Genomic DNA, 27,465 nt, shown 5'->3' with positions numbered 1-27,465 from the left:
TCAGCGACCTAATATTACGTAGGTACTAATCCTTTGTGTCATCTTCGTACACCTCGTTAAACATAATATAAATAACGGTGTTTTACGTGTGTAAATAGGTACTTACTTGTGTTGCTAACTGTACGCTTCGGCAGCTGCACAGTCATCTGTGCTCACGTCTCGGTGCTCTTGCGCCGTCCATTCATTTCATTCGCATTTTGCTCGCCAGTAATCAAAAGTCCGCGACAGTGTACTGTCGCGTCGTATCACCCGACCATATTTCGAATTTTAAAATACTCTAATACTGCGTTCAATTTAACTCAGTTTGGAAGGAAGTAGCATTTCAAGGTAAGATATTATATTACTTTTTATAATTGTTTCAGAAAGGTATTCATCATAAGTAAGTAGTTTGTTTAAATGAAAATGTTCTTAATATGTGTTTTATGTTTTACCTGTGTAGGGGGCGCAAGTGTATGAATAGGTAGGTAGGTAGGTAACCAAATAAACCAGTTCTGTTTTTGTCATGAACATGTTTTCGGACGTTAGCTGATATTGTTAATAATCTGAGTTATTAAAGTTTATCGGTACTGAGATTAAATTCTAATGTAGGTACGTACCTAGGTACTGCCGTAAAACAGTGTGGAGTTAGGTGTTAAGGCTAGGGTAAACAAGTATCTCCTAGGTAGGCGTATGTAGGTACTCCAACTTAGGTTACATCGTCATTTACCAACAGGATATTGTAGTCAAACGCGAAGTCAAACTTAAAATATTATGATGGTAAAAAAGGGCAATAGCAAAACTTGGTTTTGCCAGGTCCTAACGTGGGCGTAAGTAAACCAACTGACGTTAACAGCCTCAATCCTCAAGAAATAAGGTAGTAGTAGTAGGCTCTCATCAACCGGATCTTATCTTATCACCATCATCTCCTTACCATTATCCCGTCTTCGTAGAGTCCGCTTACCTAACCTGAAGATTTGACAGGTCCGGCTTTTTACAGAAGCTTCTTCTTCTTCTTCTATCGTGTGGGTTGTGAGGTGAATTACCAACCCCATCAACCCTGGTGTTATTATTGGTGTCAGGGTTATTATTGAGCCGCCATAGGCCCCTGACATGACTCATGTAACGACTAGGTACTTACATCAGTAAGTAATAACCGGGACCAACGGCTTAACGTGCCTTCCGAAGCACGGATCTTTTTACTTTTTGGACAATCGGGTGATCAGCCTGTAATGTCCTAACCAAACTAGGGATCACAATGTGATTTTTGTGCTTTGTCCCCACCGGGATTCGAACCCGGGACCTCCGGATCGTGAGCACAACCCTCAACCACTGGACCACGGAGGCCGTTTACAGAAGCGAATGCCTGTCTAACCTTCAAATTCGCGAAGGGAAAACCAGCCGAATACAGGTTAGGTCACAAGCCTCCGAAAATGTAATTCTCGGGAACCTGGGTTTCCTCACGATGTATTAGTTCACCGCTGAGCACGTGATAATCATTTCTGATCCAAACATGAATTCAAAAACAGATTCCGAAATCCCGAAAAACCGGATTTTATCATAAGATAAACTTTTTAATTTTCATCAATATTACCAATTTTACAATGTTTACCAGACGAACACGATCGTAGACGCAGTGTTATCATTTAATACACCTATCGATTTGTAATAGTCCCTTTTAATAAACCACATTGGAGTAGGTACCTATCTATTTTATTAAAATTATTTAATTTGCAAACAAATAATAATTTGTTCGAGTTTGCATGCTATTGCTAACCGAGACTGGTGCGTTCTCATACAAATTCCTGCTCCCGAAGTGCTATTGGTACCTAGCCTTATAATTATGTTATTTATGTGCGTAAAGTCTTACAAGTATTCCGAAATAACGTACCAATTCCCTTGTCAATTGGAAATTAATTTTCAATTTGCAATCTTCGCAAATTAGTTTTTAAGTAACTAGGCTAGGTTACCTACCTACTTAATTGCTTACTTTCTAACAGACATTGTCATATTGTTTGGGAGTGTACATAATTACATTACTGTCATTCCTCATCAATCGTATAGTACGTACTTAGTATGTTTTAGCTGCATTACACATTTGGTGACTAAAATTCGTTCATATAGGTAATGTTATATTGTACCAATCGGGAATCGGGATTTTCGGAGGTATGTGACCTAACCTGTATTGGGCTAGTTTTCCCTTCGCGGGTTGGAAGGTCAGACAGGCAGTCGCTTCTGCAAAAACCGGACCTGTCAAATCTTCAGATTAGGTAATCGGACCCTGTGAAGAATGATGATGTACCATTCGGGAAACATCTGTATACTGCTGCGATTAAGAGTAGGTACCTAAATACCCATAGATACGCACCTCGGTATTGATAACAGAAACCATCAACTAGTAAGCACTTAACATAATCTTTTATCTAGTATGAACAGAAGAGAAGATTAGCGTTATCTTTTTAATAGTTAAGTATTGTCAAAGTATGGCGTGTTCGAGGTTTTTTGGAATATACTACATTAAAATTTACCTTTTGTTTGACGTGACTTGTTGTACCAAATGGCATTAACTACTTTCCTTATATTATCGTTTAATAAAGTATATTTTTAGAAACAATGATATTGTGTTTCATTGCTTCAGTTACATTAGATAGCAATAAGAAAGGATTGAAACTTAAGTGCAAAGTGATTCACTGTTTGTTATCACCAGATCGTCAGGTTCGCCCTTATGAGCCGTCCTTATGATAACAATAACATACGGTCTATAAATCAGCAAAGTATATAAGTGAGTCACTAAGCTGCAATATTTTCAGTGGTGTAAATATATTAGTGGCGGAAGCCGTGGTAGCCCAGTTGGTAGAACGCTTGCCTCTCACTTTGAGATCGCAGGTTCGAATCCAGCACAGGCTTAAACCAATTGTCGAATTTGTTTTCGAAATCATGTTTTGATTATAAAGATTTTAACTTCGTCTCACAATATAATGAAAATTTAATATAAGGATGTAAAAAGACATAGGATTGTTTGGAAAAATAGTGATCGGCACATTGTTAATAGCCGGAATAAGCATAGTTGCCTTAGGTACATGTCAGCCACTCACATCTTTTAGGGGGCAATGTATTCGTTTTTGCAATAAGATTCCTATTTACATTCAGAATTATTTACCTTTAAAGAGTTTTAAGACAGTAATTAAACAGAAACTTTGTAAAAAGGTTATTTTAAGATTAGTGATTATCTAGAAGATATGAATGCATGGGATTAACTGTCTGGGAATTGAGATTAGGCAGCCGAATTACTAAATTGTATAACAGCAAATTAATAATTGTGCATAACTGTGTTTTTTTAATAAAAGGAATTGTTAAGGCCCTGTGCCGAGATTTTTCTTGCAGCTTCTTTTCCCCGGCTATACAGGTTGTGAGAAGCTGCAGTAGTTTTAGGCGGATCAGACGTTCGTTAGGTAAAATTGACGATTCAAAGTGTACCTATGTTACCTACCGAATAAAGGTATTTTTAACGTAATTTGTGATTTGTAAGCGCGAAAAATATTTAAATTTACTGTGTATGTACCTACTTATGAAAAACACTGTTTATTTCGTGTGACCTTCTCTGTTGCTTTTTAGTTCGTAACCGGTTGATCGTTCTTGGAGTTTGTAGGCTAGTGGCTAAAGCTGAATGTATTAAGAGTATTATGGTTAAGGTTTACTAGTCTGCTTTTATTTGTATGGTCAGGGCACAGATTACGTGGTTACTATGTAAGTCAGGGTAAAATGCTCAGTTTTTTCGTCAGTCGTCAACTGTAATAATATTATCCATTAGTTCAAATATATTAATATTAGAACTATAATAAGTTTAGCTGATAGACCAGACGATGAGTTGTTTCGATAGAAATGAGACTTACTTATTTCCTCTGCAGAAGAAATAAAAAAAATGAAATAATATGTTGGGTATGGCAGAAGAAGAGTGTAAGTAGGACTTTGCGTAGCGTCTGCGGTGTTAAGTTTTTTTTTTGTAGGGCGAAAGTTGATGGTAGGGCTAGCAGAGAAAGTCCTAGATGGAGTTACATTGACCAAATTGGAGATGTCCTTAGAAAAGGTTTAGTACGACCTACTCTGAACCGGCGTGCGTGTATGAAGCGATTGATGAATGTGTCAGGGTCGAAGCAAATGGAATTCTACTTACACCGGTGGGAAATAGGCGTGAGTTTATGTACATACATAAACTCCATACATACATATGTATGTAAGAAATTAAACATGATGGGTGTTAATGACAGCGTAACATTCACACCATGATTCTGAGGATATCAAGTGGATTTTCCTGTCGGAAAATTCATGAAATTTTTAGTGTTTTCTAAAATTATTTTCCCCTGTGATGATGAATTGATATCCCCATGGTCTCAACACATGTCATAACGCACCGGATGAAAACAATAAACATGGAGGTATGTAGAGTTATGAAATCCAAACATTGATTTGCAATTCAATCATGCAATTCAAAAATCGTGTGATTCATAGGTTTGAGTATGATTACGCTTATATAACACATCGTCTCTCGCCTTATAGTAAAAAGCACATAAACGCCTTTTTGAAAAACTACATTAAGATGTGATTTTTGTTAATAAAACCTCACAAAAAAGCCTCGCAAATTTCAATCCAAGTAAAACTTTGTGCTCTCAATTTTTACCCGGAATTAAATTTAATTGTTTGGTACGAGGTTTTGTTGAAGTAATCAGAACATTCTGATCGATTTTTCAGAAAGGCGCTTATTACGTGGATTGACTATACGGCCACCGTGGTCCAGTGGTTTAAGGGTTGGGCTCACGATCCGGAGGTCCCGGATTCAAATCCTGGTGGGGACATATCACAAAAATCACTTTGTGATCCCCAGTTTGGTTAGGACATTACAAGCTGTTGGTCCCGGTTACTAATAATAATAACACCACATTTAGATTAAACTGTCTTAAGGGGCCTCTACGTGTTGGCTTTGGCCCCAACCACGCCTTCCAAAAGTCCGGGACTCCATAGGCCCGAGATATGGAAATGACATACAAATAATACTAATAAAAGACTTTATTGCACACAAATTTACAAAATATTTACATTTATTAGGATAAACTTATTCTAAGGTGGGCAAAGGCGGCAAACTGATGTAAGTAAGTAGTCGTCATATGAGCCATGTCAGGGGCCTTTGGAAGCTCAATAGTACCTAACCCTGATACCAGGGTTGATGGGGTTGGTAATCCACCTCACAACCCACACGATAGAAGAAGAAGACGTGGATTCACTATAAGGTAGCGATATAAGTTCTTCAGAATCTCCACCAAACTGCCTAGTAGGATGTACTAATTATCTACAAAGAATAGTTTCTCTTCGTAAGTATTCATCTACTAACATCTAAAGGGCACGCGTGTTGTGGTAAACAAAATATCAATAATAAATTAATCTAATTTTAAATAATGACTGTGGTCTCATTCGATCTACAAACGATATGGCGTTTTGTGATAAAACATTCACGGGTTATCGCTATTAAGGCATAGGTTGCATTGATTGGGTAAGGATTGGCTATACAGGGTGTTAGACCACATGGAAGCAATATTACAATTTGATATTTGCGCATATAAAAGTAAATGCGCAATGCAAACAAATGTCAAAGAGCAATATTGGTTTCTTAGATGAATCGCTTCGATGTGGCCATTTTTACCCCCCCAGTACTAATATGTATGTCGTGATCAGATCTTAGAATTGATCATTTCATGAAATGGTCATATTTCATGCAATAGAATATCATTCGTTGGCCACATCATGATGTAGTTTAGCCAGATCAATGAACACAAAACGTTTAACAATATGAATAACTAAATGCATGATTACTTCATGATATGGGTAAACGTTGGCAATCATATCGTAAAATTAGTAACATTATCCACCGGTAGTGGCGCTGGTGTACATACATACATAAACTCACGCCCGTAATCCCAAATGGGGTGGGCAGAGCCACAAGTAATCAAAGACAACTTGCAGCCACTGTTGATACTGTTGTGGCGCTGGTGTCGATTATATTTAATACTTGATTGATATTATAATCGATAAATCAATGCAATTGTACAATTTTCCATATCGAATAGGTACATAATTTTGAACCTAAGAAATGAATCGACTATTCGCATTTTTACTAAGTACACCACATAGTATGGACACCGCCTACATTAACGATATGGCCAAACGTTGATTGAAATATCATTAAACGTTGACGTTTCAGTATTATGGTCAACTTAAGTTGGCTATTTCATGAAATGGTCGAACACATCATGAAATGACATATACACTTTGCGACCATGTCACATTAACTTTTTTGATAAATTAAACCGTAAGTCTCATTAAATGTCAAATGTGATAGTGCGGCAGGGTTCTAAAGTGGGTACACGATATTGCTCATGACTGTACGTACTTGTACGGGGTGTAACTGACATCGTAACGAATACTGAGACGGGATATTTCAGTTTATGATTCTGAGTTAATATCAAGTGAAATTTTCGTTTCGTGGTGGTGTGTGCTCCATACTCCCTCCGGTTGATTGAGAGTGAGGCCTGTGCCCAGCAGTGGAACGTATTTTAAGTATGAATAGTATGTGACTACAAATACAACATACAAGTCAGCCTGATAAAGTTTGTAAAGCTTGATGGATTAATTTTATTTTTATTTTCGAAGCAATAAGTAGTAGCGATCAAAGTGTATAAATCACTAGGTTTTAGTAGCGATAACAGACCGGTACCTACCAAAGCGGAGGTCCGTGTTGCTCTAAGACTGGGACACGCTAAGCCCAGAATTAAAGTAGATTTACTTACATTAAAAACAATATAATTATTTATCACAGACATTGGTATTCCAGACCCTATTTCGCGAGCATTAAGTTTACTTTTGCTTTTTTCTTTACCGAATGTTTGGAATGGTAAAGTAGAGCAACTTCAGGTATAGTGACGTCAGCGGGGGTGCTCCCCGAGAGGGGTGAAAATATTCAAATTCTGCATTCTGCCACCGGAAACTGGGCCCTAATATACCTACGGACACGAACACACGTAGGCACGTTAAGCCGTTGGTCCCGGTTACTACTTACTGATGTAAGTAAGTAGTCGTTACATGAGCAATGTCAGGGGCCTTTGGCGGCTCAATAGTAACCCTGACACCAGGGTTGATGAGGTTGGTACTCCACCTCACAACCCACACGATAGAAGAAGAATACCTACGGAATTGTCATGGCAAAAGATAAACAGCAAAGACTTTTCGAGGAGAGCTGCAGCACCCGAAATAAATGTAAAATAATACAACTTAAATTATTAAATAAAAATATAAAATGTCTGTGATATTTATTAGTAAATATCTACCGAAACATCTGTAAACCACTATGACGTTACATATCTTCAGAACTGTCTATTACGCATTTTACCTAATGTGTCACGCTTCGCGCGCCCGCCCCCGCACCTCTCTCGGTCCCCGCTGTCGCCATACCCCCGCGCCCCTGCACCGCGCAGGCGAAGTCTGATTTAGACGGTCTACCTATAATAAGAAGGTTGAATAACATTTTGAATCCCATGGAACTGATTTGAGCGCCTTCTCTACTTATAATTACTATACGTATCTACTTGAAACTGGAAAACTCTGAGGGAAAACTCCGCATTTTCTGAAAAACTCATGGAAATGTCACCTACTTCAAAGAGAAGGAAGTAGGTATACTGTCAAGTTACCGACTGTGCCCAAATAGTACCGATACGATCAAAGATATAGTCTATAATCACTACTTTTTGACACGATTATGGACACGAGTGATATGAATAAATTGTAGGTTATTTTGTAAATAAGTAAGTTATCTCTTTACATTTGCAAGAGGTACATAAGAATAACAGTAAATTATTTATTCCAGGTCAATCATGACGGACTGTAAGAGTCCAGAAGATATGAAGCAGCTCGTGACTAAGATGCGAGAGTGGCTGAACAGTCAGCCGCATCTCCCGAAGGATGTTGGTAATTATCAACCGTACTAATTATATTATTCTCATAGAGAACCCCGCCGGCGCGGTCGACGATTTCCCTCATTCAGCGCTTATCACTATCGAGCCACTAGGGTCGATTAATTCTTTCAAATATTCTTCCTCTCAACGCCCTGAGCCGAGGTTCGCGCTCAACCGGGGACCCTCAGGCCTGTTGTCTTAAAGTTTGTACCGGGTGAGAACCCTCAGCGCTCCTCATTCGTCCGGCCAAGTAGTTAATGCCATCTGTTGCAAATCTACAATAAGCGACGTTCAAAAAAAAAATTATAGAGCAACACGGGCCTTTGTATTATTCTTCAAAGTGTGAAATTTTACATTTTATTGTAATCAATAGTATGAAAATAACAGAAAATAAAAGTGATTATCACAAAAACTAAAAGTTTCCTCACAAAACAAATACTTACCCGATTTTTACAGTGAAAAGATTCGCCGTCGATAAGTATATTTCGTTCTCCAAAAATCCCGAGGCAGGATACCGCATCCCTTCTTTATCCACTTCTTCTTTCGTTCTTCACAGAGTCCGCTTTCCTAACCTGAAGATTTGACAGGTCCAGTTTTTTACAGAAGCAACTGCCTGTCTGACCTTCCAACTCCAGGCTAAAAAAGAATACTGATTATGTCACACCGAAGATTCATTTCTCGGGAATGTGGGTTTCCTCACGATGGTTTTCTTCACCGCTGACCACGTGATAATCATTTATAATCCAAACATTCGAAAACAAATTCGACAATTATTGGTTAAGGCCTGTGCTGGATTCGAACCTGCCAGCTCATAGTGAGAGGCAAGCGTTCTACCAACTGGGCTACCAGGGCTTCTTTCGTGTAGGTTGTGAGATCAGTACCAGACAATATTTTTCTGTAGGTATTTTTCTAAGATAAAGTAATTTGATTTTTATTTTTACGTCGAATATTTTATTAAAAGGTTTAGAGAGACCACAGCATAGAAAATGCGCATTAGGGCCTTTCCAATATCTTTATTCTATTCCGTGAGATAGACGTGAAGTAGACATTTACTTAGACAGGAATAAATTAATCAACCTGATGTAATACCTAATAGTTGTATTTCAACTATATACTTAAACATGTCATTCGTAATAAAATAATAAAGTTGTTATTATTCTTGGCAACTGAATTCACTTATATTATTGTGGTAATTACCACAATAAGGAAAATTATGGTCACCATAGTGATGAACGTGCATACACGTTACGAATACCCGCGACTTTGTTCGTGTGGCTTAGAACTTTACAAGACACCACTGTATATTGAGCTCGTAGTACTATTAAAGGAAAGAGAGGAAGGGGTAGACCTAGGAGAACATTTATGAAACAAATAAAAGAGAAGGTGCAGGTCGTGTCGTATCAGGTGAAGGATTTGGCGGGAAGAAGAGAGGAATGGCGATTACTCCACCGACAAGAGCGCAGCTCTTAAATAAAGAGAGTACTATTGGAGCGTTTGCTATTAACGTTCATCTTAAACTGGTATAGAGTATAGAGAATTTATTATCCATTCTTGTTCAAATATAACAGCCTTTGTGGTCTAGTGGTTAGAGAGTTGGGCTCACGATCTGGAGTTCCAGGTTCAATTCCTTTAATTTCTATTCTTTCAATCTCTTTGTGAGACTATTCTTTGTTTGGTAAGGACTTTTCAGGTGTGATTCACCTGATTGTCTGGACAAGTAAGGCGATGCCGTGTTTCAGAGGGCACGCTAAGTCCCGGCTATTAGTCGTACATAACACCTCCAACTCGCAGTGACCGTGGTGAAGTATGTACCATATCCTCTCCGGATGAACGAAGGGAGGCCTGTGCCAAGCAGTGGGACGTATATAGGCTATTTATGTTATGTTATTGTATCTTAAAGGAAAACTCGTCCAGTACAGACAGACAGATAAACTTCATTAATAATTATTTTGGTCTCGGACGTAAGCAAAATAATAATTGTAGGTATCCATAGAATTATCTATTGGATGCGTGTTGTACTAATTATTGCGAAATACGTCTACGAGAGTGGGTGTAATAATATTAAGTTAGTAATAATTGGATTGTTTGATCATTAAGTATGTTGCTATAGGTACTTATTTACGTGGAATATAGTAATTATTTAAGTATCATAATTTTGTTGTTTATTTAGGTACTTACACAGCTACACAAAGTCACTTCCTTTTCCCGTAGGCAGGGATTATGAATTTCCGTGTATTCTTTGATCTCGATAAAGTATTTAGTTACCTACTCACTTTCGTTGTTTCGTTCGCATTTACGTAAGCGATATGGCTTGCACCTGACACATTTTTCGGTTAAAATATCCTCAAATTTACATACATACATTAGATTACGCCTGTTTGCAGTTGGGGTAGGCAGAGATCACGGAATTCCACTTAGATATTAGGATCCCGACACATCACATACTCATGAGACACCATATAAACCGTATAACATTGTGTTAAAACCGTTTGTTTGAAATTGTAGTACATACTTAAAAAGTATATTACCTACTCTAAACGTTTTTCTCGAAAATTGCTATTTCTCTCGCAATTTCATTATACCTGACTCAATTAAGTGAAAACTTAATTATTTATTTATAAAAGGAATAAAAGTTACATCAGGAATTGAACTGTTACACAAGCCCATTATAGGCGCATACAACATTTTGCAGTGTAAGACAACGTCATAAATTATACAAAATTATGCTGAAGGATATAAATATTTATAAATTTTATCTTTATGCTGCCCAAGAGAAGTGAAAAATACGTCTAGATCAGACATTGCGACACATAGTTCATTATGTATCACACAATATGATTTCAGTATTTTCTTACGCTTATCGTCTGATCAACTAGTTTCAATTTCAGACAATACCAACATTAAAGCAATGCAAATTATCGCAACTGTGATAAGTAGATTCTATTGCAGAATTATTGCCTACTTGGGAACCCGGCGCGTGTTTTGAATAGTTCGAGAAATTACAAAGTATTCGAGTACAGACATATGCATCTTTTATCTAAAAGATATGAATGCATGAGATTGACTGTCTGGGAACTGATATTAGACAGCCAAATTACTAAATTGTTTCATAATATTTTATGTTTATTTTGAAAAGAACGCCAGGGGCCTGTGCCGACGTTTTTCTTGCAGCTTCTTTTCCCTGCCTAAACAGCTTTGAGAAGCTGCAGTTGTTTTAAACGGATGTAAAAAATGACGATTCAAAGTGTAACCATGTTACCTACTGAATAAAGATATTTCTGATTTGTAAGCGTTATTTAAATATACATATGTGTACTTATGTATTTATGAAAAACACTGTTTATTTCGTGTGACCTTCTCTGTTGCTTTTTAGTTCGCAACCGGTCGATCGTTCTTGGAATTTGTAGGCTAGTGGCTTAATTTGAGTAGGTACCTACGAGATTTCTTAAATATTTTCCTGTAAATCTCTCTACCACTTGAACATTGGCCGTATGTCCATTAGTCTGGGTTTCCCATTGCCAATTGTCGCCGATATAGGCCATTGTATGCATGGTGGATGCACATTGCATTGTCTCGTCCGCTCGTCAGAGTAGATTTATCAATATTGTTCCCCGTGTACACCCGACCGCACAAAATGGAAGTGAGTTTGTATAGCTTGTATAGAATGAGTGGGAAAATCTGCGTGGGATGTTGTACTACGTGCTGGTCTGTTGCTACTTAGGTTTTGATGAGATGATTGTAAATGATCTTATTTGTACATTATGTTGCCAGAAACATATTGGTACAATATTTTTCAATAAATCTTGTAGTTATAAAGGCATGTTTTCACCTAGGTTTGTATTTTTTTTCGACGTGACGTGCTTTAGGTTTGCTTCAGATTTTATAAGCTATTTGGCCAGGTAAATGGGGCTGACGGCTTTTACCCGGTACAAAATTTATGAAAAGAACAGGGTGCGAACCTCGGCATAGAGAGTAATTCAACCGCGGCTCGAAGAATAAGTGGCTGTGTCGTCACTGAATAGAGGTGGTTTAGTATTTAGGGATTTGGGAATAACACTGTGGTAGCCCAATTGGTAGAACGCATGCCTCTCACTTTGAGGTCGCAGGTTCGAATCTAGGACAGGCCTAAACCAATGATTCTCGAATTTGTTTTCGAATTCATGTTTGGATCATAAATTATTATCACGTGCTCAGAGGTCAAGAAACCCACATTGCCAAGTAATGCATTTTCGGAGGCATGTTGCCTAACCTCCGTGGTCTAGTGGTTAGAGCGTTAGGCTCACGATCTGGAGGTCCGGGTTCGATTCCCGATGGGGACATTGTCGAAATCACTTTGTGAGACTGTCCTTTGTTTGGTAAGGACTTTTCAGGCTTGAATTACCTGATTGTCCGAAAAAGTAAGATGATTCCGTGCTTCGGAGGGCACGTTAAGCCGTTGGTCCCGGCTATTAGCCATAAAAACGTCTCCACCAACCCGCATTGGAGCAGCGTGGTGGAGTATGCTCCATACCCCCTCCGGTTGATTGAGGGGAGGCCTGTGCCCAGCAGTGGGACGTATATAGGCTGTTTACGTTTTACGTTGCCTAACCTGTATTGGGCTGGTTTTCCCTGCGCGGGTTACAAGGTCAGACAGGCCGTCGCTTCTGTAAAAAACCGGAACAGTCAAATCGTCAGGTTAGGTAAACGGATCCTGTAAAAATCGGGATAATGCTAGGGAGAAGATGATGACTGGTATGTAATGAAAACAATAAAGGGGAGAAGATGGAGCCTTGCGGGACTCCGGCATGTATCGGGTGCGGTGATCAGAGCGTCCCCTAGACGCGGAAGCAAATCATTCGATTTGAGAGAATTAAGTGAGATAGTGGTCAAATACGAATAAGTAAAAAACTAGCTAAAATATAGTGTTGTCAACGCTAACATAGGTTTAACTCGGCTTACTTCCTCAGTTACGCTATCGTTAGGTACATCTGCGTTATTAGCACATAATTAACCCTTGGGATGTAAAGCAAAGCCAGTCATTATAACTGGCCTTGACAAAATCATATCACTTCATGTGTTTTGTTGTGATGGCTATGAGAAAATACTTACATAAAATTTTAACATAAATTCACGACTACTTTAGACCAACGTGATAATTTGTGAGCCGTATTACCGTCTATAATGGTCGAGCCAACTGTGTCAGTCTTCTTCATCTATCGTGTGGGTTGTGTGTGAGGTGGATTACCAATCTCAGCAACTCTGGTGTCAGAGTTACTATTGAGCCGGCAAAAACCCCTGACATGACTCATGTAACGATTACCCACTTACATCAGTCAGTAGTAACCGGGACCAACAGCTTAACGTGCCTTCCGAAGCACGGACCACCTTACTGTCGGATAATCAGGTGATCAGCATGTTATGCCCTAACCAAACTAGGGATCACAAAGTGATTTTTGTGTTTGTCCCCACCGGGATTCGATCCCGGGACCTCCGGGTCGTGAGCCCAACGCTGGACCACTGGACCACAGAGGCCTTTTACTGTGCAAAAACTACACTTAAGATAAATTGATGAAGCCGGTAAACCACATGACCACAGTGACTATATAAATATAGCTTTGCGTTAATATTCGAAAACAATTATAATTTTAAGTAGGTCTTTTCACAGTGAGTAAATAAACCGGAGCATCATTAGACCCTGGATCTGGTTACATGCGCCGTAGGCCGTAACTCGTTATACAACTTGTTATATTACATATTGGGGTAGGTAGGGCACAGCTCTGTGAAATTGTCAAAAAAATTATTGATACCGAAAAACCCCGGGAAACCGTTGGATGCGGGCAGCGGAAGATTGGTCATTGTGGTGAGCCTTGGTCCCTCCCGGCCTATGCCAGCAGTGGACGATCTCCGGCTGATGAAGATGATAATATTCGTCTTCGGACAAAAAGGTTTGGCTGCTAGCCCAAACACCTCCTACAATCCGTCATAGGGCAGCGTAAGTTTATGTCGAAATCTCTAAAATAAAAGGGCTAAAATTGAATGTACATCCTTCGTACAGTCCTGACCTTGCTCATTATTTTATCCAGCCGTAAAAAAGTGAATTAAAGAGTTATAAGAAGCGTGGGACGAAGTATGCTCAGGTCTTCCAGATGATAAATGAAAATAAATTTAGGTTTACATATGTCAAAGTGTATTTTGATTGAGGTGGAAATTCAATAATAAGCCGTGGTAGGCCAGTTGGTAGAACGCTTGCCTCTCATTTTAAGGTCGTAGGTTCGAATCCAGCACAGACCTAAAGCAATGATTGTCGAAAAACGGGATAATGCTAGGTAGATGATGAAAATATTGCAAAACTTATCTAACAATCTTACGTTTTATGAAATACTTTGGAAATTCCGTGTACTTTATTCCTCGAACGAAGACATGGCAAAACAAAAAATGGATACCAGCAAGCATATAATACGACAAAATTTTGTATAGGACGCAAAAACCGAGCTTAGCTGAGTTTAAGCTATATTATATTGTGATGTAAAGCTCCGTGAATGAGGATATGGAGCCCCTCGGGACGCGGGGTCGTGGGCGGAAGTACGATATCGCCCACGCTGCCTGATTCTGGTAAAGCGGTCTGTGCAAACCGCTACTACATATACATACTTACGTATAAACATGCGTAAAATTATACAGGGTGTTAGTGACATCGTAACAAAAACTTTGAGGGATGATTCCCACCATGATTCTGAGTTGATATCGAGTGGAATTTTGCGTCGCAAAAGTGTGGAACTGAAAATAATATAATAAATCACGAAAATTGACATGAATTTTCTGTCAGGTCTCATATAAACATACATAAAATTATATGTGGAAGATATAATAATTATACAGGGTTTCATTATTAGTGACACCGTAAGGAATACTGAGGGGGATGATTCAAACCATGACTCTCGAGTTGATATCAAGTGGGATATTGCGTCGCAAAAGTGTGGAACTGAAAATAAGGAAATTTCATCATTTCAACTCAGAGTCATGGTTTGAATCATCCCCCTCAGTATTCCTTACGGTGTCACTAACAATGAAACCCTGTATAATTATTATATCTTCCACATATAATTTTATGTATGTTTATATGAGAAATTTCCTGACAGAAAATTCATGTCAATTTTCGTGATTTATTATATTATTTTCAGTTCCACACTTTTGCGACGGAAAATTCCACTTGATATCAACTCAGAATAAAGGTCAGAACCATCCCTCAAAGTTTTTGTTACGATATCACTAACACCCTGTATAATTTTATGTATGTTTATACATACAAGTATATTAAACTAAGAATGAACGAAGTGGAGTGGTCAATTATAGCAACACTGACAAAGGCAATAGATAAGGATGGGTAGCGAATTTCTGTGTGAACGCGTGCATACAAATACCTGTTTCCAGCCCGGAACTTAATTTAATAAAATATTTTTACTACCGGACTATTACTTTCTTTTGACGTGACTTATTGTAAATTTGCCGCAGATGGCATTAACTACTTGGCCGGACTATTACCATGGAATAAAGAATAATTCTACGTACAGGAGCTCGGTGGCGCAGCGGTTAACGCGCTCGGTCTGCGATTGTCGAAGTTAAGCAACTTTCGCAAAGGCCGGTCATAGGATGGATGACCACAAAAAAAAAGTTTTCATCTCGAGCTCCTCCGTGCTTCGGAAGGCACGTTAAGCCGTTGGTCCCGGCTGCATTAGCAGTCGTTAATAACCATCAATCCGCACTGGGCCCGCGTGATGGTTTAAGGCCCGATCTCCCTATCCATCCATGGGGAAGACCCGTACCCCAGCAGTGGGGACGTTAATGGGCTGATGATGATGATGATTACTACGTACAGTACAGTGACTCTCCGCCTCGTACCAATTCGTATCGGGGCCGACCTCACCCCCTCTGGGTCTAACTTTAGTCTTGAATGGCCGTTCATGTAAAAGCGAATGGATTTACTGTCTCGCTCGCTCTAAGCGGCACACGCAAGAATGAGACTTTTGTATTGAGTGTTTGAATGTGGACGAAAGGAATCGCAAGTTGCTTTCCGTGATTTACACGTGCCTAAGTATGATCCTTAAAAATAGCAAGACTTCGTCTCCATCGCATAATACTTACCATCTGAACATTACTTCCACTACGTACATAAAAATCACTTTGTGATCCCTAGTTTGGTTAGGACATTACAGACTGATCACCAGATTGTCCAAAAAGTAAGATGATCCGTGCTTTGGAAGACGCGGTAAGCCGTTGGTTCCGGTTACTACTTACTGATGTTAGTGCCGTTACATAAGCCATGTCAGGGGTTCTGGCGGGTCAATAATAACCCTGACACCAGGGTTAATTAGGTTGGTAATTTACCTTACAACCCACACGATAGAAGACGAAGATATGTACGTAGTCTGTACATAGATTCTAATTAAAACCCTCTGTATTCTAGATGACCGCATCCTGGAACGGTTCGTGCACAGCTGCTATTTCAACTTGGAGAAGGCTCAGACGGCTGCCGACCTCTTCTTCACCATCAGGGGAGCGTCTCCGGAACTCCTCAGTAACAGGGATCCTACATCGCCTGCTATGGTGAAGGCCTTGAAGATTGTGTGAGTTTTGATCGCAGTTACACCTCGGACACTTCATACAATAAACTACATTTTACACAGACACTACACATTGCCGTTATCGTACACGCGCATCTGTGTGTGTAACGTCTGACGGCCATACGATTGAAGACTAAAGTAAGACCGACGTTTTGAGGTGAACCTAGCTCTATCGCTGGTGGGGAGCCGTGTTTCATACATAATAATTATTCCTTATTCTATGTCACAGTTTCGACACATGTAATTGATTTATGCTTTTCATCAGGCTATTAATACCTATACTTCTGACCCAAGTAATATGGCTGTTATTTAAATAGAATATTTATTTATTTTAAGTAGGTTTTCTAAAAAAGAAAATGCATTCTGAAAACCATTGCGTCTTAAAACAAACGTTACAGAATATTTTAATAAGTTGTTATGTAAAGTACTTATAAATATTACCTACTTACCCAAGTTATAATTGTTGCAGTTTGCTCTTCAAATTAATATTTATTTTTATCAAATATCTACGGCAGTCAAATTACAAACCTTTCAACGCAGAATGCACCTTTCTCAAAGTGTAGCCCATGCGCAAAACGTACCTTCCGCAAAATGTACTCTTCGCAACACGACCCTTTCGTAAAGTGTAAGTACACTATTCTTACTTAATTTCAAATTAATAAATTCAATCAACAATTCGCATCTTGAGTAATATTAATAAGGGACTTTCCAGGTTAGGTTCACCAAAAACAATATAGATGGCGGTGTCCAGCTTTAACGTGATAATTAACTATTTTCTCATGGTATTGGCAGAAGTATAATATATAAAAATAATTGTTGCTTGATATTTGGTTCACATATTTGTATAGAATTATGTTGCTACCTATATTGCTTCTCTTTATTTTGATTAGAATAATAATGGATTGAAGATGTAATTGTGCCTGGGTGTAATAAAAAGGGTCATCATTTATACCCAAACACAAATGTCTGTTATCCATGAAATTAGAAGTCAAACGAAAAAAAAATCTGTACAGCGCCATCTATATTGTTTTTGAGGAACGTAGCCTGAGTCCCTCACTGCCACGGCATTGTAGCGTTTTATTAAAACGCGATCCGATCGTTTATAATTTATTCGATATCGTAGACAATAAATGTTATTTCATTGATAATTCGAGACGAAGGTCGTGTTTCATGGCCCGATGCAGATCTAGGCTGAAATGCAATACTTGACTCAATTGAGTTCAGAAATTATTGCAACGCAACGGGCTGCATCTTGATAATATCGCCTTACAGTCAAAACCTCATACCTACATACATAAACAGCCTATATACGTCCCACTGCTGGGCACAGGCCTCCCCTCAATCAACTGGAGGGGGTATGGAGCATACTCCACCACGCTGCTCCAATACGGGTTAAAACCTCGTAAGTGCCTTTTTTCAAAACCACATTCTGGTATGATTTTCTTACCTAGCTTTTTATGGTTGATCCCTGATAGTGGTTGCCTGGAAGAAATTGATCCAGAGCAACAAAGCCGGCCCTTTGTCTCTCTCTCTCTCGTCATATTTAACAAAAAATAAGAATATGAAACTAAGTACTATTTGTGATTTTTGTTAAAAATACTTCGCAACAGACACGCCAGTTTAGATCCAGTAAAAAAATCGTAGTATTAGTTATTCCCTGTAATTATAGTGTTCGAGGTTTTATTGAAGATGTGACGGACCCAACTAGTAGTTCCGCCCATATGCAACAGATGGCGCCACATTCAATAATGCAGTCTTGAAGCAGTCGTGAAACGCGATATCGAAGTTTACACAGCAAGACGCATATATAGAACTTCCAACATAACACCGTTGGATCGTCGATCCCTAGTCACACTACCTACCAACTTGTGGCTAGCGGGGTACTAAGCTCTGTCCGGTACCCTGAAAAACATCCTTTGGCGGCAGCACATGCTCGCCGTCAAAAAGAAAAATCAAAATGGCGTTTACTTGGTTTTCAGTATGAGGCTATGTTAACCATTTCAATTCATGGTCTTGCTGCTAAGCTGAATTCCGAATCAACTATTCATGCGCATTCAGCTGTTTATCTTCCCGGACAATATGTCTTAGACACCGACAAATAGATCTTTTCTGACATAATGGATCATTACATGGGCGGTAAAATAAAATCAAATATACTTTATTGCACGGAACTAAATTTCAACAATCAGACATATCACATGAATACAGTACAATTTAGGCGGCTTTATTGCTCTAAAGCAATTTCTTCCAGGCAACCAAAAACTACCAGGAAACAAACATTTAATTTCAAATACCTAAAAGTAAACCAAAGTTAATATAATAATACGAGTACTCAATATAATAATAATACATATCCATTGTTACTTTATTGTGATCAGCTGATCATCATCATCAAATGGGTTTTAGGTAGTCTATCGTTTTGGAAAGGAAATTTGCGGCTCCACTGAGTAACGCTAATCTTCATTTGAAGCATGGCAATTTATAACGGAACCTTCAGGAGTTGTCGTTCATAACTTATTTTAAGTTATCAAAGTTTACCAAGAACAAAAACAATTCTACTTCCCCTGTTAATAAATTATACGACAATGAGTTTTTAATTGGATACTTATTGATTTCAGGAACCTGGCGCAACTGCCAATCTCGGGAAACCGCCGGCTTTGGATATGGCAGCTGAATGACCCCGGACTAGACCATTATGATTACGTACAGGTTTGTATTGAAATATCAGAAATCAGAATCATTTAATCATCGTAATAATTATCTACATAAATACATACATAAACTGCCTATTACGTCCCACTGCTGGGCACAGGCTTCCCCTCAATAAACCGGACGGGGTATGGAGCATACTCCACCACGCTGCTCCACTGCGGGTTGGAGGAGGTGTTTTTACGGCTGAATAATTAAACATACGTAATTTCGTCACATCCAATTAGGCGCTTAAGTGTTCTGAATCTGACCTGCCCCAAGGACCTGCATCATCGTAATTATCATGGGTAAACTTGTTTAAGGTCAATTTAATATTTTTGAATCTACATCATTTCGCTGTTATGGCTGAGGAGAAGAAATGACAAGAAACTGCAACAGCAACACATTTCTGAAATTAATGTAAATATTACAAGTTATTTAATAACTAGAGGAACACATTTAATACCAGGAATTTTTATCATTTAGGTACCTAATCATTAATCTCATAATAAGCGTTGTTACAGGTAAGCTTCACATGACCCAATTTATTTTGTGATAAATTCAAAGTATTATCTGGTATTTTATTATAAAACATTTAAAAAGATGGTTTTAATTTCACACACACATCTATCACATCACACACACACTCTCTCACACACACACACTCTCACACACACACACACGCACACACACACATCTATCTATTTATCTTACACATTTTCGTAAGTATCTTGCATATTTTTTATATATTTCTCTTTTATGTCTATGTCTGAATCATCCTTCAAAGTTTTAGTTACGATGTCATTAACACCCTGTATAAACGTAGTAATTGTCTCAACTTGTAGAATTTGTTTTTTGATACAGTTAGTGTAAGTAGTTTAAGTAGGTAAGTGTATCGTTGATCTGACAGAAAACTCGGTGAGGGCACTTCGTTCATCTTGCTTACCTAACGGTTAATCTATAGCCGTATTAATTAAATAAACTTTTGAACGAGGTAGAGTTTGGAATATATTTGAATAGAACTGTCTCACAATGGTTTAAATCTAATTAGTTCGCGTGAATTTCGCCGCAAAATCCGTTCTTTGTTCTAACTAAAGTGTTGGCCTTGACCGCTGACTGAGTGTCTAGCTTTCTTGGCCCCTTACTGACAATGTACAATGTTTGTTTTGCTTTTCAACGGTGTTGCGTAGGTCTTCGAACGCCGACCGTCAACCCTCTTACTTAAAAGATAATAATCTTTATTTGTACTATATAAGGCTTAAATATATGGCAATATTTGTTAACATTTATAAGTATGTAATAGTCTTCTTCTTCTATCGTGTGGGTTGTGAGGTGGACTACCAACCTCATGAACCCTGGTGTTAGGTTTACTATTGAACCGCCAAAGGTCCCTGACATGGCTCATGTAACGATTACTCACTTACATAAGTAAATAGTAACCTAGGTAGTAGTGTAGTAGTAGGCTTTATTACACTGCCCAACCCAATGGGCCGGATGCCTTAGGATCTGGCCGTTTAATAGATTTCCATGTGGGTGGGGCCACGATTTCGCCAAATGTTTTATAACTAGGTACATTCGGTGCATGGGGCCCGACAGATCTGATAGTGTAATAGGGCGTTTAGAATTTATATTGAACCTCCTTTGTAATCTGTGTAGAAGGAATAAACAAGAATTGGTTCATATGATGTGTTAATTATAAGCGTCAATTTGAGTTTTGATAGGCCTATTTAGGCTATTGACTACTTGGGGGTTAGCCAAGTTGCCAAAAACGTTTCTATCACGAATCGTTTATGTGTAACTCGTACGAATTGAAGCGCCTCGTTAGTACGCATGGATCTTGATATAAGATGTTCATTTAATTCGGCCGGATTATACGATACAGATTCGTGATTGAAACATTATTGCAACTTAGCTAACTCCCTTTTTAATTGGTCAATACGAAACCCAGTGTGGGTACTTAGTTCATCTTGCGATGGATGTAAGATAAGGTGCAAAGATCCAATCAGTTTTTTATTAAGTAATAAATTAACTGGTTGCACTTAAGACCTCCTGGTTACATGTCGTTTCTGTAATAGCCCAAAAACACCTACGAAAACATAAATTTTATAATTATGACAGCTAATGGTTCATAATTTCACTACTCTTTACAAATGGGCTGGGCTCAGTGACTGCACTTTTGCTCTTGATTGTATCTCTTAAATACCCATTGGGATATAGCCATGAAGCCTATGTCATGTATGATAACCCCCTTTTTCCTCCATTCCAGGACGCGAAGATGTTCTTCCTAAGCACAGACGCGTGGTTGCTGGATGATGTGACGTTTGCCGAGGCTGACGTCGTAATGATGGACGTCAAGGATCTCTCGTTGAAGTTCCTCGCTAAGTTCAATGTCTCCGTCGCCAAGAGACTGTCCAAGTATCAGGAGGTATGGATACACATAGACAGGCATAACACACACACACACACACACACACACACACACACACACGCAGAGCGCTCTTATTCTTCTTCTTCTAATCCTTTCATCCCCTGTTGGGATGTAGAGCTCGAATAACAGATTTCCACTCCTAGCGGTCTTTTGCAGAGCCTCTGTAGCTTGCTCCCATGACATGCCGAGAGTATTTACCTCTCGGTCAACTGAACGTCGCCAGGCCAGGTACGCTCTTAAAGTAATAATTAATTTAAAAAAAATATTATTCATTTAGTAAATAATTATTATAAGTTAATTATTTTATAAGTAATTGTATACTAACAATATTTTGTTGATATTATTTTAACAAAGAAAGTGTATGAGTACCTTTTTTTTTACTATGGACATATTATGGTCTGAAAAATTATTTAGAATGGTAACTCGCATCACAGAACTCATCAAAGACAACTTGCAGTATACACTCGAAAATAAACTCTAAGAAGATATAGTTCTTTGAGTTCATAGTGTTTTTATTAAGAACGTCTAGGGCCAAGGAAAAGCAAAAAAATCTTGCAGCTACTTTTCCTCGGTTATTTAGGTTGTAAGAATGTGTAGTAGTTTTCGGCAGATGAGACGTTCGACAACAAGATTATTCATGTAAAAATTGAGGATTCAAAAAGTTTCTATGTTACCTAAATATTTTTGAGTTTGTACGAAAAGCAATTAGAAGACATAAATTTACAATGTAGATATTGTAAAACCCTTTTTCTTTTCAGGATGCGATGCCGATTCGATTGAGCCAAGTGCACATAGTGAACGCACCCCCGTTCATTGACAAGTTGTATGCTCTCATGAAGCCTTTCCTCAAGCAGGAAGTCACTGATATGGTTAGCTATATTACGTACGGTCACGAGTACTAATATGCATACATTTTGAAACCATGTCACATTAACATTTTTGACAAATTAAACCCTAAGTCCCATTAAATGTCAAATATGATAGTGCGACTGGGTTCTAAAGAGGGTACACAATATTGCTCATGACTGTACTTATTATTATATAACATAAACAGCCTATACCCACCTACCGCCTACTGCTGAGCATCGGGAGACAATCTCAAGGCGAAATTTATCTTCATCGAAATATTTCAATAGCCGCAGGGGTTCGTCGTCGTCGGGTTGTTACCAACGTCAACCCTGGTGTCTGGGTTATTATTGAGCTGCCAAAGGGCCCTGACATGTTACTTCAGTAAGGTAGTAACCGGGACCAACGGCTGAGTCAGCCTACTAAAGCACGGATCATCTTATTTTCGGACAATCAGGTGATCAGCCTATAATGTCCTAACCAAACTAGGGATCACAGTGATTTTGTGATATGTCCACACTGGGATTTGAACCCGGGAACTCCGGATCATGAGCGCAACGCTGGCATGCAACGCTTAACCACTGAACAACAGACGCCGTTCATTCAACAAATTCATTATCAACTTTACTAAGTAATTGACCTTGACTTAGTTTCGATTATGCGCGGCGCGGAATCCACTTTGTACTAGCAAGTACTTACCAAGAACACGTTTCCTAATGAAGTTCATGATTACATCCGCCCTTAGAACATTACCAATTATTGTTCGTAAGTTCCTAACCCACCCTTAGATGACGTCATGTCGAAGTGCTGAAGTGGAATATTCTGAATATTGTATCTACTCATAATATTCGACAGGCTTTTTTATTAGTTACTTACATACTTATTTAGTTTAGAACTTAAAACCTTCCCATTAATTCCACACCGCCCATTTCGTCGCCTTATAGTGAAAACCACGTAAGCGTTTTATTGAAAAACGACATTCTGATAATTATCTTCATTTTTTCTGGATTCAGACTAACGTGTCTATTGCGAGGTTTTATTAACAAACATTACAATCGAATGTACTTTTTCAAAAAAGGGCTTAAGTAGCTACGTGGCTACGACATACGACTAATAATAAAAATGTCAGGAATGTGCGGTCCTTTTCATTTAAAAAATCAACTAAATAAATTATGTTTGCTACAATATTCAGAAAAATTTCGAGCATATTTTTAACTAAATATACCTTTGTTTCATATTTTCTTTATAAGACATTCCAACCCGCGAAAGGAAAACCAGCCCAATACAGGTTAGGTCACATACCTCCGAAAATGCATTTCTCGGAAATGTGGGTTTTGTCGCGATATTTTCCTTACGAGCACGTGATAATCATTTATGTTCCAAACATAAATTTGAAAAAATAATTGACATACATTGGTTTAGGCCTGTACTGGGATTCGAAATTTTAAAATATTATAATTCGATGAAGTATTCACCTGTGTCACGTCTTTTGAGCCCTCCAACTTTAGTAACTGATAGTAGAGCACAGTTACGGAATAGCCTACACAAGTAAATCGATGCCGGGGCTAAAAATAGATCCGCGTAGGCGGAACACGTTTCGGGTTTCCAATGGCGGGAAATTTGAAATACATATTTATTTAACAGTTTATTTGCACACAGAACAAAGCTTAAAAATAAATACATTACACACTAGACTTATTTCTAGTAAAATCTCTTCCAGCAGACTGCGAAAGAGGTACGTTTGAACTATTTAAATCAACAGCCCCCGTAGCATACTGCTCGCTTATCGCGCGCGGCCCGATAATTAGCGCAATGAAATAGTTTATTTATCTTTTAGCCAATAGCGTTGGTTTACATATCGCAATGGTCCGCGCGTGTACTAAAAGATGACAAAAGATTTCTTTAACCGATTATACCTCGAAAGGGATGCGGATTAGACAAGCTAAGCTACAAATGCTTTCTACAAGACCATGCTAGTTTCATTTATGCACAGCTCCATTTGTCCAGTCAAGTAGTTAATTTAATGCCATCTGCGGAAAATCTACAATAAGTCACGTAAAAAAGAAAGAAAAGAACATGCGTAGCGGTTTTAAAAAGACACCAAATTCCTATTGCCAGATTCACATAGGTACTTTATTTTTAACCTTGTGGTAATGCTAATAAAAAATAAAGTGGTTCCTAGTTAAAAAAGTTGTTTTTTTTTCTAGATTCACTTTCATCCGCCGAAGTCAGACAGTCTACACAAGTATATGGCCAAGGAAGACTTGCCAGAAGACTATGGTGGCTGCCTACCACCAATGCACGAACACATGAACGCTGTTATGGAAATTATCATGAAACACAAGTAAGTAAATCCTTACCAAAGAGATTGTATTTTGAAAATGCAGACTAAATACTTAGTTAAAAAAGTTTTTATATTCTAATACGCTGTACATTATTATCTACTGGCCATTTGCCTTTAAAAATATGTCTAGATGCCAAATGTGAAATTAAAACAAATATTTTTTTCTTTAGGTACTCTTTTTTGTACTGGCCAGAGTTTGTTATGTACTTAATTCATAGTTTGTATACGACTTAGAGGAACTTTTTAAAAAAATATTAATATATCTGTATGTATGTACATAGCAAAAAAATATCCGATTGTATCGAAGGTAGCGTTGTAATATTTTATCAGCTTTAATAGGTAAGGTGATTATTATTTTGTCTCGTCTTTTTTATTGATGATTGTTTTCACTCGTCGTCGATTATGTGCGGGCAAAGAATTTACGCCATACAGCTTGATCTGGAGCTAATCCTTTTTCTTTACTTTGCAGGGAAGAGCTCGCCAACGACAATTTATGGCGGTCCACAGATAAGAAATCGAAGAACAAGAAGAATAGTAATTCAGAACCCACTACGTCATTCCGTAGTCTTGCCATCGACTAGCATTTATTCGAGCTACCTCAGAATGTAATGTTATAAACTTATAATTAAGTCATCGTAAGGGTGTGGCAGTTTTAAGAAAGTCTAGAGAATTAAAATTTTGAACTTAAATTATAAAGAAAGGAATTTATAATAGGGTAATGATGTCAAAGTGTCAAAGAATGTTCGTACTACCCGGTTTTCCAAATAGAATAGTTAAACAGTGGAGAATGGATTTCAAAAGGTATTAAATAGATAAGTACTTAGTATTGAAAAGTTTACGCAGTCGTTACAGTTCCGTAGCTACTTATAAAAGTAGCAATATAAAGCCAAATTCTTCTATTGACTTAATGATTAACAGTTTGTCATGTTTATATAGACAGAGTCCAAGACGTTCGGATGTGAATTTAGTTAGCAATGCCTCGTAATAGTCGGGCTAGTTTCAATCTAGATAAAAATATGAGGTGTCATTTTTTATCCGGAATGAAAGTAATTGAAAGAAATCCCATGTTCGGTTGAACAAAATCACATTTTTTAAAACGGCGCTTACGTGATTTTCACTATAGGACGTCGAGATTGGATATGATTTAGGTAAGAAAATGTGAGTCTCCAGGGGTATAAAAGTTCTCTTTAAATATTTATCTTTTATTAGTTTTTTTTGGGACCGCCTTTATGTTAGTCACGCTGCTTTATAATCTATAGGCACAGAATAAGGAGCAATGCCATACCCCGGACACTTCATACAAAAAACCTCGTTTTATACAGACACCACACATTGACGTTATCGGACCTACACGCCATTCTATACGTAGTACCTCCTTATTCAACATATGGAACGGAAATTCTCCGCTTTCCCCCACCAACGGCTGAGCTAGGTTTACCTCACCCCCCTCGGTCTTACTTTAGTCTTTCTTATACGTCAATGTGTAATTTCTGTGTAGTACGAGATGTTTTGTATGAAGTGTCCGAGGTGTGTTATAGTTACAAAAAGTGTTATCGTCTACCACATAGCAGAGTACTACGGCTAATTTGAAGGCGCCCTTAGTCAAAGTGATAGCACAAAAGTTTGTGATATATTAACGTCAACAAGGTTTATTTAAGTAAGTAATTGTATTATAAGGAAAGAACTTTAAGCATACATTTTCAATCTGCCTTTTTTTCGAATTTATTACATTACAAAGCATTTTAATGGATACAGGGAAATAACACTACACAAATAATAGATAATAAACTTGCGACACGCACACGGTATTCTATGATGTCCGTTTTAAATATAAATTGAAGCATGGTATAAGAAGACCAGGTATGGTCAAAACTGACAGCTAGCATTTCAAGGTAGCTCAGATGACGTCATCCGACCCCGCGTTGCCATTTCGTAAAAAATAAATTACCCACGTCCCATGTTTTTAATTTACTTTGCAAGGAAATTTTGAACTTTTACTAAAAGATTTACGTACAGTTTTAATGATTTTATATATGTGACAAGTAATAATAATTAAATACATTAGTCAGTAATTCGCTTAATTTTCAATAATAAAAATTTACGGCATTGGAATGTTGGAGATACCAATTGAATGGTAACACTTACGTCATCAATGGGCAAGCAATGGCGGCTTGTCATAGGATTGAGCATACCTGGTTTTCTTATACCATGAATTGAAGTAGTATTTGCTTTAGATAGAATAATGCAGGGACGTAGAAGGCCACTGCAAGTAAAACAAAATAGAAATGTTCCAGTTTTATTGCTTATATATTGGTCCTTGATTGATTATTTGCATAGTAGGTACTCTAATATGATTTTAAAAGTATTTTTTTGATTTAATAAAAAGTAGAATCACTTACTACACCAGTACGTCAAAACTCGGGACAACTCATTCGGAATGAAAAAGATCTGTTTAAAATTTTAATTGAACATTCCTTAGGTAAGTAATTAAAGAATAATTTTATATTGTGTTCATGTTTGAATTGTTGCATTATATGTATTGTATTGAATTGTACAGAAAATAAAGAATTTCTTTTTTTTAAA

At 38.0% G+C, this 27,465-nt stretch overlaps 1 protein-coding gene across 1 annotated transcript; it reads left to right on the top strand.

Annotated features, from left to right (window-relative positions):
* The first annotated feature begins 181 nt into the window (after nucleotides 1-181).
* On the top strand, nucleotides 182-27,465 carry LOC126370992 (alpha-tocopherol transfer protein-like). The gene is made up of 8 exons (XM_050016189.1): nucleotides 182-327; nucleotides 7,889-7,989; nucleotides 16,420-16,579; nucleotides 19,195-19,285; nucleotides 21,531-21,689; nucleotides 22,451-22,561; nucleotides 24,746-24,882; nucleotides 25,352-27,465. The coding sequence occupies exons 2-8, from the start codon at nucleotides 7,896-7,898 to the stop codon at nucleotides 25,461-25,463; spliced, it is 864 nt and encodes a 287-aa protein (XP_049872146.1). The 5' UTR covers nucleotides 182-327; nucleotides 7,889-7,895; the 3' UTR covers nucleotides 25,464-27,465.

Source organism: Pectinophora gossypiella, chromosome 11 (assembly GCF_024362695.1).
Source record: "Pectinophora gossypiella chromosome 11, ilPecGoss1.1, whole genome shotgun sequence".
Taxonomy (NCBI): Eukaryota; Metazoa; Arthropoda; class Insecta; order Lepidoptera; family Gelechiidae; genus Pectinophora; species Pectinophora gossypiella.
This window is presented reverse-complemented; position numbering and strand designations above follow the sequence as displayed.